This window comes from Triticum aestivum, chromosome 7B (genome assembly GCF_018294505.1).
Source record: "Triticum aestivum cultivar Chinese Spring chromosome 7B, IWGSC CS RefSeq v2.1, whole genome shotgun sequence".
NCBI classification, from domain to species: Eukaryota; Viridiplantae; Streptophyta; class Magnoliopsida; order Poales; family Poaceae; genus Triticum; species Triticum aestivum.
The window spans coordinates 10,545,382-10,556,804 of record NC_057813.1 but is presented as its reverse complement, the minus strand read 5'-3'; the positions used below and the strand labels follow the sequence as shown (position 1 = coordinate 10,556,804).

The 11,423-nt window shown below is 46.3% G+C and overlaps 1 protein-coding gene and 1 pseudogene across 2 annotated transcripts in view; one reads left to right on the top strand and one right to left on the bottom strand.

The window, feature by feature from the left end:
- Positions 1-3,393: 3,393 nt before the first annotated feature.
- LOC123160950 (probable beta-1,3-galactosyltransferase 14) lies at positions 3,394-9,350 on the top strand. The gene is made up of 7 exons (XM_044578802.1): positions 3,394-3,988; positions 4,665-4,817; positions 4,891-4,973; positions 5,087-5,186; positions 7,612-7,725; positions 8,561-8,703; positions 8,862-9,350. The coding sequence occupies exons 1-7, from the start codon at positions 3,585-3,587 to the stop codon at positions 8,975-8,977; spliced, it is 1,113 nt and encodes a 370-aa protein (XP_044434737.1). The 5' UTR covers positions 3,394-3,584; the 3' UTR covers positions 8,978-9,350.
- Positions 9,351-10,026: 676 nt separating this feature from the next.
- LOC123160951 (GDSL esterase/lipase At5g45910-like) overlaps positions 10,027-11,423 on the bottom strand; it is a 3,214-nt pseudogene continuing 1,817 nt past the window's right edge. The window contains exon 3 of the transcript XR_006480470.1: positions 10,027-10,634. The product of XR_006480470.1 is annotated as a GDSL esterase/lipase At5g45910-like (transcript). The remainder of the gene's footprint in view (positions 10,635-11,423) is intronic.

Genomic DNA, 11,423 nt, shown 5'->3' with positions numbered 1-11,423 from the left:
TTTTGAAAAAGTTCAAAATGGATCAAGCAAAGAAAGGATTCTTGCCTGTATTACAAGGTGTGAAGTTGAGTAAGACTCAATGCCCGACCACTGCAGAAGATAGAGAGAAAATGAAAGATGTTCCCTATGCTTCAGCCATAGGCTCTATCATGTATGCAATGCTGTGTACCAGACCTGATGTGTGCCTTGCTATTAGTTTAGCAGGGAGGTACCAAAGTAATCCAGGAGTGGATCACTGGACAGCGGTCAAGAACATCCTGAAATACCTGAAAAGGACTAAGGATACGTTTCTCATTTATGGAGGTGACAAAGAGCTAGTCGTAAATGGTTACGTCGATGCAGGCTTTAACACTGATCCAAACGATTCTAAATCGCAAACCGGATACGTGTTTATATTGAACGGTGGAGCTGTCAGTTGGTACAATTCTAAACAAAGTGTCGTGGCGGGATCTACATGTGAAGCGGAGTACATAGCTGCTTCGGAAGCAGCAACTGAAGGAGTCTGGATGAAGGAGTTCATATCCGATCTAGGTGTCATACCTAGTGCATCGGGTCCAATAAAAATCTTTTGTGAAAATACTGGTGCAATTGCCTTGGCAAAGGAATCCAGATTTCACAAGAGAACCAAGCAGATCAAAAGATGCTTCAATTCCACCCGGGATCAAGTCCAGGTGGGAGACATAGAGATTTGCAAGATACATACAGATCTGAATGTTGCAGACCGTTGACTAAGCCTCTTCCACGAGCAAAACATGATCAGCACCGAGACTCCATGGGTGTTAAAATCATTACTGTGTAATCTAGATTATTGACTCTAGTGCAAGTGGGAGACTGAAGGAAATATGCCCTAGAGGCAATAATAAAGTTATTATTTATTTCCTCATATCATGATAAAATGTTTATTATTCATGCTAGAATTGTATTAACCGGAAACATTGTGTGAATACATAGACAAACATAGTGTCACTAGTATGCCTCTACTTGACTAGCTCGTTAATCAAAGATGGTTAAGTTTCTTGACCATAGACATGAGTTGTCATTTGATCAACGGGATCACTTCATTAGGAGAATGATGTGATTGACTTGACCCATTCCGTTAGCTTAGCACTTGATCGTTTAGTATGTTGCTATTGCTTTCTTCATGACTTATACATGTTCCTATGACTATGAGATTATGCAACTCCCGTTTACCGGAGGAACACTTTGTGTGCTACCAAACGTCACAACGTAACTGGGTGATTATAAAGGTGCTCTACAGGTGTCTCCGAAGGTACTTGTTGGGTTGGCGTATTTCGAGATTAGGATTTGTCACTCCGATTGTCGGAGAGGTATCTTTGGGCCCTCTCGGTAATGCACATCACTATAAGCCTTGCAAGCAATGTGACTAATGAGTTAGTTGCGAGATGATGTATTACATAACGAGTAAACAGACTTGCCGGTAACGAGATTGAACTAGGTTTAAGATACCGACGATCGAATCTCGGGCAAGTAACATACCGATGACAAAGGGAACAACGTATGTTGTTATGCGGTTTGACCGATAAAGATCTTCGTAGAATATGTGGGAACCAATATGAGCATCCAAGTTCCGCTATTGGTTATTGACCGGAAATGTATCTCGGTCATGTCTACATAGTTCTCGAACCCGTAGGGTCCGCACGCTTAAAGTTCGGTGACGATCGGTATTATGAGTTTATGTGTTTTGATGTACCGAAGATAGTTCGGAGTCCCGGATATGATCAAGGACATGACGAGGAGTCTCGAAATGGTCGAGACATAAAGATCGATATATTGGATGACTATGTTTGGACTTCGGAAGTGTTCCGGATGAGTTCAGGCATATACCGGAGTACCGGGGGGTTATCGGAACCCCCCGGGGGGGTTTATTGGGCCTCATGGGCCCTAGTGGAGAAGAGGAGGGGCGGCCAGGGCAGGCTGCGCGCCCCCTCCCCCTCTAGTCCGAATTGGACAAGGAGGGGGGCGGCGCCCCCCTTTCCTTCCTCTCCTCTCTCCCTTCCTTCCCCTCTCCTACTCCTACAAGGAAAAGAGGAGTCCTACTCCCGGTGAGAGTAGGACTCCCCCCTTGGTGCGCCCTCCTCCTGGCCGGCCGCCTCCCCCCTTGCTCCTTTATATACGGGGGTAGGGGGGGCACCTCTAGACACACAAGTTGATCTATTGATCTATTCCAGCCGTGTGTGGTGCCCCCCTCCACCATATTCCACCTCGATAATATCGTAGCGGTGCTTAGGCGAAGCCCTACGTCGGTAGCAACATCATCACCGTCACCACGCCGTCGTGCTGACGAAACTCTCCCGTGAAGCTCTGCTGGATCGGAGTTCGCGGGACGTCATCGAGCTGAACGTGTGCTGAACACGGAGGTACCGTACGTTCGGTACTTGGATCGGTCGGATCGTGAAGACGTACGACTACATCAACCGCGTTGTGCTAAGCTTCCGCTTTCGGTCTACGAGGGTACGTGGACACACTCTCCCCGCTCATTGCTATGCATCACCATGATCTTGCGTGTGCGTAGGATTTTTTTTTAAAATTACTACGTTCCAGCCATGCTCGACTGCAAAGAGAAGTGCATCTCTACATGCTAATGCTTCTATGACAAATGGATCAGCAACTCCTGGGTATCTCATGCACCTGCCTGATAGGATTATACATTATACCCATACAATCTCGAGCAACATACTAGCGCCCACACACCCTTTTGCATCAACAACACCATCTGTATTTATTTTACACATCCATCCCCCGATGGTCGCCATCTAGCTCTCGCTGGTGGCATAGCATGGGAACTCGACGGGGTGTCAAACACTCTTATCAGCTCCTCTATCATCTCCATCGCCCGCTTCGGTTGATATACCATCTCTTTGTGAGTGTATTTATTTTGATTGTTCCAGATTGCCCATATCACGGAAATTGCAATGGCGGCGATATCTCTACTGATGAACGTGGGATCTAGCAGATCTTTGGCCCAAGCTAATGGGTGCAGTTGAGGAAGGTTTACACCAAAGAAACTCCTTGCTTTATCCTAGAACAGCAGGGCATGGTCACATTTATAAGCGCATGAAAAATCATCTCTTCACTATGCCTACATAAAAGGACATTGCAACTCCTCGCTAACATGTCTTCTGAATAACTCGGCATGCACAGGGAGGAAATTTTTGAGCACCCTCCACGAGAAGACCTTAATCTTAGGTTGAACATGAATTTAGCACAAAGCTTTCGCAATGGTTTCCCTGCAAGGGGTAGCCCTTAACATGAATTTAGGTTGTTTTGTTTAATTTTTTTTACGCAATATGATTTCGTTTTATGTCTCTAAATTGCTTCTAAAAAAAAGTCTAGAGTTCTAGACCAAGCCCAGCCCAGCACACATTCCAGTCACACACTACACCAACACAAAGCAAAACGGCCGAGGCCGTCACACTGTCGCGCACCCATCGCCCGCTCCGCTCCGCCACCACTCTACCTGCTCCGATCTGACGCCGCCGCTGCCTCGGCATCGCCCCGCCCACCGGTCGCAGCACGCGGCCTCGCCCCCCGCCCGCCGCAGCGCGCGCGGCGCGGCCGCAGCCATGCCCAGCTCGCCCAAGGTGTTCTCCTCCTCGGCCGCCGCAGCCTCCCGCCGCTCCTCGCTCCGCCGCCTCCTCTCCTCGCCGGCCGTCTCCGCGGCCTGCCTCCTCTTCGGCCTCGCCGGGTTCCTCGCCGCCGCGGTCTCCCTCTCCCGGGCGCCCGCCGAGGCCCCGCGCGGCCGCTGCCCGGACTCCTCACACCCGCTCTCCGTCTCCGTCGCCTGGGACCGGCGCCCCGGGGATGCAGCGGGCGGCGCCACCGACCTCCCGGCGGGCCTCGCCACCGGATCGCGCGGCAGGCACAAGGTCATGGCCTTCGTCGGGATCTTCACCGGGTTCGGCTCCGTCGGCCGCCGCCGCGCGCTGAGGCGGACGTGGCTCCCCTCCGATCGGCAGGGTCTCCTTCGGTTAGTTGTCGCTGGTACCACAGCTTCCTGGTTCATGTTCGCTTGCGTTGCTCGAGATCTAGCGTTAGTGCTGAACTGTTGATCTGGTTGGTTACCTAACATTCCGTTTGTCCATTTCTGTGATCTAGATTTTGACCGCGGTGTGTTCAAATCATCATGTGTCTATTAATTCTTAGTCACTAACATAAGTCATTGCTGGTCAATTGATTGTTAAGATCAACAGCTGGCTAATTCATTCATCCATTCATATGGAAAGTTTCACTTTGTTTCTATATTTGCTGCTTGAGTTATCATCAGACTTGCTAATTCTTCTGCATTGGTGGTTCTCTAGACATAGCTCATGCGAGTTTGTGATATACTCATGATTTTAGTGGAATCATGCTACTACTCTAGAAGAACGTATTGATCCTTTTGAATTGCTGGACTCTGTCTCACTGGTACTGATAAATAGTGATTAGTTATTTTCTTTCTTGAGTTTGAAGAATGATGCATGGAGTTGGACAATTTATTGTTCTGTACAGGGATTTTGTACATTTGCTTCTAGAGTTATAGCGATAAACGTGCCCCCGATTCTGTTGCTTGATGATCGTCACAACTAGTTTTTATTTTGGTTTCTATCCAGCGATGATGTTGCTTAAGTGCTCTTGCAATTCTCATTATGTTCACTTTAATGCAGTTTGGAGGAAGCTACTGGTCTGGCATTCAGATTCGTGATCGGCAAAAGCAATGACAAGTCTAAGATGGCAGCTCTTGAAAGAGAGGTTGAAGAATATGATGATTTTGTGCTTTTAGATCTCGAGGAGGAGTATAGCAGGCTTCCATACAAAACGTAAACAGTATAACTAGTATCATATCATTATGTTACCTCTTCATATGGGAACTGATTTGATCTAATATTTTAGGTTAGCATTCTTTAAGGCTGCCTATGCGTTGTTTGATTCTGATTTCTATGTTAAAGCTGATGATGACATTTACTTGAGACCAGGTGAGCAAGAAACTGACAACATCCAAGATATATGATCTTAGTGGCTTTGACCAACATGCACAAATTTTCTTTTTGTAAGGTTGGCACTTTCATCATCAATTTCTAACCTGCAGATAGACTCTCCTTGCTTTTGGCCAAGGAACGTACACATACACAAACATACATTGGATGCATGAAGAAGGGGCCTGTTTTTACTGATCCCAAATTGAAATGGTTAGTTTCTTCTTTTCATTTTTTACCTAACACTTTTCCTTGTGAAGGATGTCTAACTCTAAGAAGCAATACATACAGTTACATGCTAAATATATGGAAAGTAGATAATACTGCAAAACCCGACCCATAAGTGAATTTTCTTTCTACAGCATAACAGTAGTCCATCAAAACTGTATAGTCTTATGGTCTCAGAAGTACTTGTGTTAAGCTTCGTAATAGTTGTCTGAAACCAAAATGATTGGATTGTCTGGTGGGCAAGGAGTGGTTCCGTCAGTGATCCTTATTTCACTATAATGGTGTCTCTGCATTGATTGTACACCACCTCCTGCTTTACATCATAGGATATATGAAAGTAGTGGAGCTCGCATGGATTGGTCTAGTGGGCAACATATGCCATAAGGGCCTACTTCTTTTTCTACGTTCAGCGCTGATAACTGTTTTGGATTAGGTCTAGTACTTTCATATCATAGGATATAAGGAAGTAGTGGGACTCACATGGATTGATCTAGTAGGCAACACTTGCTGGAACGGCCTAAACTTGTTTTTCTGTATTCAGTGCTGATAACTATTTTGGATTGGGTCTAGTACTTTCATATATGCATGGTTTTTCCTAGTTAAGTTCTGAGCTTCCTGAGATATGTGTCGTTTGGAGCCAACAATTGTGCTCGAGTATTGGAAGGGAATGCAATCGTTAGCATGGAATGAGGTATTGAACTGTTTATAATAGGTTAATGCTTCTGGATACAGAATATGTTCAGAGTTGGTTTGGCTTAAAGAATTTTCATGTTTGCTACCTTTATTTTGTCAAGTTCTGCTCCCTCCGATCCAATATACTTGTCTCTTCTGTATATTTTCTGCTTAAATATATCTAACTTTGATTGCTTATATATTTTTAAATGTCTGGATCAACTATAAGATAATGTCCGAGTGTAAGTAAGTTAGTAGTAAAAGTTAGAAATGGTAAAAATAAATAAATAATGCAAGTGAATGACAATGCTTCTTCAAGTGTTAGCTTCAGCTTACTTTGACATTGACATGCATTAATTTCGGAAAATAAAGCTTAATAACAATCTGTGGGTACAAACCTTATTGCCTAATCAGTTGTAGGAGGCCTAAGTGGTGTCGGGCAAAGTTTGCTAATGATCTCCTCTCGATCATTTTAGGAATATTAAGGAGCTTGTTGTTCTCAGTGAATATGGTATATGCTGCTAGCTTGGACATGTATGTAATGTCCGGGAGAAAGTTAGTTATGTATCGATAATTGGATATATTCTATCATTCACGATAGTGAATTTTGCAAGTATGGTCAAAAGGTGAATGCACAGTGCAAAGAGAACTTTTCGAGCATCCAAAACTATAATATCTCTCTTCTGCCGCCCATATCTGTAGTTAAGGAGTGAAACTAGCTTATTTGATGACTTGATGTAAGCTCAACCGATATTAGCTAGCTACATGCTGTGATATGAGTAAATTGCCAAAACATGGGTGAAACATTTGTTGGAGTGAATTGTGCCATGAGTTCCTAAACCTGCATATCTGTGTTAGTTAGGTATCACTTGATATGATCCTATTGAACTTCTATTTGGTGAGTAATTCGCCAAAACATGGTTGAAACATGGGTGACCTTGCAATTTGATATGATCCTATGTCTGAACTTTATTTGTATCATTTGGATCAATACTTTTGTAACTCAATCTTCTATTTCACTAAATATTAACGGTTCTATCAGTTAGAATTCGAACCTTGCAATTTATTTGTGATACCTTAAGTTAAACAGTTTTCTCTACTGCTAACACACATTCGAAAAGCGGTCTGTAACAATTTATTTGTGTCTGATATTACTGATATATCAAAGTATCAAACACGATACCACATACCAGTACTTGGTGAACCTCTTTGCTCAGGGTTTAGAATAACAAAACAAACGTGGATGCAGTCATGCGAATTATGTACTTGGTGAATCCCTTTACTCATGGTTTAGAATAACAAGAACAAACCTGATGCAAAATGTGTAGTTGGTTCTGCCTAAATTTACAACAGTTGAATAATATCTGGACAAAAGGACCGGCTGCATGGGATCCAAAAACATTCCTGCAGGATTAAAATATTGCTCTGACAATATGACCATAAGGGTAAAGAGTCAGGATAAAAGGCCGAATTCGCATAAGCGCAAAGCTGCTGGTTAACAATTTGTAGTCGAGTTCATCCGTTCTTCTTGTATAAAAAAGTGAGGTTAAAGACCTAACAAATGGAACTGAAGGTTTAGTGGTATATAAAACATACGGTGTACAAGTTCAGGGACCTAGAGCGCAATTCATACCATATGCTTTTTGTATTTGCGAACGCTCTACCTGGGCAATTATACTGTGTAGCACTCGTCGCTGCCTACTTATTGTTTTTGATTGTGCTCTTTTGATGAACGCAGGTACGAGCCACAGTCCTTCCTACTTGGATCAGAATACTTCCTTCATGCATATGGGCCTATTTATGCTTTATCAGCTGATGTGGTGGCAAGCTTGGTTGCTCTGAGAAACAACAGGTAAATATTCTAAAACTCGCCATCTTACACATAACCATGTTTAACTGTACCAGTAGATATTCTTTTTTGGGTCTCAGCATGCCAACTGGTACCAAGATTTTTTTAACTTGGTACCACAGAAAGATGTATAACTAAAAAGTGCCCCGGGGCCACATGTTAGTGACACATGAACGGCACTTCACAACTTGAGTGATCTTTGCGATGGTGGGGAGCAATTCGCCCCTAGCACCAACTACCAAGTAGTCATGCTAATATGCTATAGTCATGAAGTGCCAGCAAAATGCCCTACTGCTTGGCAACGGGCTTAAAACATTTTTTCACTCCCCTGGTGTCTGTTTGAAATTGACTGCTTGGGAACGAGCTTAAAACATTTTTCAGTCCCTAGTGTCAGTTTGAAATTGAAAACAAGTCTTGACAGGGAACATTCCTCCTACAGGCTGGAATATTTTGAGATATGTTATTTATGGCCAGATTCCCTCATGCTGAAGGCATATGTCGAAGAGTGAAAGTTATACCTGACATGGATAGGGAGTGTGGTCATGTCTCTTTCATGTATTAGTAAATGATGTGGCTACGTGAACTTCCTTTTCCTGTGTCTGGTCTAGTTAGAGCCATAGGAAAGAGCCGCAATTGTTATGTTAAGGTTAATAATCCTCAAGACCTATGGTAGGTTATATTCGAATCAAGGAAATTGACAGTTTCTAACTTGGAAACTTTACAAAATATTGTGAACCGGATTCTCACATAGGAACAGCATCAAATTTGCATAATTGTGAAACCACAAACTGGACCATGTATCTGTTTGTCTAACATATTCTTACCCATGTTTGTCCAGTTTCCGGATGTTCAACAACGAGGATGTTACTATTGGATCCTGGATGCTCGCTATGAACGTCAACCACGAGAACACGCACGCTCTCTGCGAACCCGAGTGCACAGCGTCCTCAATTGCTGTCTGGGACATTCCAAAATGCTCAGGTAATTTCCTTAACTGCTCCAGTTTGTATCTTCAGCCGACTTCACCAGAGCAGAAGCGCTTGATGAAATATGGATCTTCCAGTCACATTTTATCTGCCCCAGGGCTATTGAACACGCATTCATAAATGCCAACGGGTTTCTATCTGCTTGTCATCCAGGGCTATGCCACCCGGAGGTAAAGATGCTAGAGCTTCACCAGCGGAAAGAGTGCACGGGTGGTCCAACGGAGGACCAGGCGGCATGCATGGACACTGGACCAGGCGGCATGTCATGATGACACAAACGGTCGGTTGACCCAATAGATTCTTGGAGTGCCTGCACATCTGATTCGATCCGAACATCAGGTAGCACAATCATTGCCGTTTTGCAAGCATACCACCAAGCACGCTGACGAGGAACCCTACCGCTGCGTGCGGTTCAGGCGCCACACCACGCAGCTGCAAGCACATTCTTACCTGCCTTTTAACCACAACTGTATCATTTACCGCGCGCGAGGAGGTTTTGGTGTATAGAAGGGTGCGCTAGGTACAAATTGAATTGGGTAGCACACCATGCATTTTGCTTTCCGCCAAGACGGTGCTAGACTAGAAATCAGCTCTTTCTTTTGTCAAACGATCTGGATTGCTCGATTGGATCCTTCAAGCTGAGATGCCATCCTCGAGTCCCCGACAACGGTATGCCACTGCCGTGTCGCCAACTAGAGAAGTAGAGTTGTTGGTGGTGGTATAGAATGGGAAGGAAGGATCCTCCTGCTCGCAAGGATGATGATGGGTCTTGCAGTAGATTAGCTGTCTCTGGGGTCTCGCAACTCCACGGACTCCAGCTTGGAAGAAAAGCCTAGTCCGCTTTCGCTCGCGTCGTCAGCCACTTGCGAAAGGCATTTAATTTCTCGCTTGTATTGAAGCCGATTCGACGTGGTAGCTGAGATTCGGCCGTCAAAGCGACCGGCCACATCCGAATGGGCTGTTTATCCTGCCTCGCCTAACGAACGAATCTAGCAAGTTTCATCCGTCGATCTCGCTTTAGATCATCCAAAAGGCTTTTCGCCGTGTTTCAGTACTAGTAAAACGTTTCACGGAGATGAAACAGCTCTGTCGATCAGTCATCGAGCTGTTGTCGTTCACTGCTAGCAGCCTCTCCTGGCCGTTTCGCTGCCAGCCACGGTTTGTCCGTCGTCGTCACGGGCAATGCGCCGACGACGAGCGACCACAGTGGCTAGCAGTAGACTAGTCTGTAGTCCCGTCCCGGACAGGATGAGCATCGGAGGCGAGATTTGTGCAGTGTCTTTACCGAAAAGCTCCGACCACACATGAAGAAAGTTCCTTCCTTCCATTATTATCGTGTTTATTATTTCATTCCTTTTCATTCAACTGTACCACTTTTCCGTGGAACAAAACAATTATCAGGTTACAGGTTCTTTTTTTTTTTTTTGCGGGGAGGTTACAGGTTCACAGCAACACAGGCAGTACTATTCCACGAGAGTTGCCGTCATTTTCCCCCCTTTCTTCATCACCACACACGCGCCCCGATTTTTTGCCACCGGACCAGACCAGGAACCCAGCCTTAGCCAGTCCCCAGAAACGTTTCCTAAAAATTAACCCGACTGAACAAATAATTATAATAATATAATAATAATAATCGATTGATTGATTGATTAATGATGGATCCATGGACGACGATGCATGAGCTGATTGATCGACCAGTGGGAGTGGCTGGCTAGTGGGTGATGCCTGGGTGGCAGAAGGCGCCGTTGAGCCAGCCGTCGGTGATCTGCTTGTAGGCGGCCTCGGTGAGGTGGATGCCGTCCCAGCTGAGGTGCGACGCCGGGCTGGCGCAGGCGGAGGCGCCGGACATGCCGCACCGCGCGCTGTTGGCGTAGTTGTACTTGCCTCCCCCCGACCCGCAGCACGCCTCGAACACCGAGCTGAACCCTGCATCCACATCCACACACACACACACACACGAGCGAGATCAGATCAGATCATATCACCCCACAGTGTTACGTTAGTTGGTTCATCGTTTTGGCCCCTTCCCGTTCCCTGCTAGTAGTACATCCATCTGCCATGATGGACCCGTGACCTCCTGTGTAGTACGAAGATTCCGAGGGATAGTTTGCCGATCGGCAACGTGCTGGAGCAGTGGCGTATGTCCCGGCGTTAACCACCCACCGGGGCGGCACGCATGTGTTCGGTTGGGGAAACAGAGCACCGGCTGTTTGCTTCTGCAAGTAGCGCCGGTTAGGAGGAGCAGCGCCTACCAAACCCCATTATTTTCCCCAGTGACGGGACGTCGTTACCCGCTCGGGATCCCCGTATGAGACGCCCGTCACGAGCGCGAGCCCGCCCGTGTCGGCCCGCCATCTCGTTTTCTGTTCACCGGCGATCGACCGCGTGCAGGACAGGTCAGGACTGGGCGCAGGACACGATCACGTTCCCACGGCCGGCGCCGGCGCGAGCCAGAGCGGCGCAACGGCAGGAAATCCCTACGGCCGGCGCAGCGCACGCACATGGACGGACGGACGCACGGACGGGCATGTGGTGACCACGCTACTGGTGCACCAGTGCAGCACTGCAAGCTCACTGCCTGCTGCTGCTCGATCGTGCACGAGCCTTAAACACCGAATAATCCTACATTTAATCACGTCCCCATGCTTGTCCCGTGCTAGACTGCTGGTACTGCCAGGACGTACAGAGCGTGGCGTGCGCGTCCAAAAACGCTCT

Bases quoted from the DNA above. Each gene is read 5' to 3' on its own strand.
- LOC123160950 (XM_044578802.1), top strand. From the start codon at position 3,585: ATGCCCAGCTCGCCCAAGGTGTTCTCCTCCTCGGCCGCCGCAGCCTCC. The intron at 4,818-4,890 runs GTAAACAGTATA...CTAATATTTTAG, and splicing joins AGCAGGCTTCCATACAAAAC to GTTAGCATTCTTTAAGGCTG. The intron at 8,704-8,861 runs GTAATTTCCTTA...CTTGTCATCCAG, and splicing joins GGACATTCCAAAATGCTCAG to GGCTATGCCACCCGGAGGTA.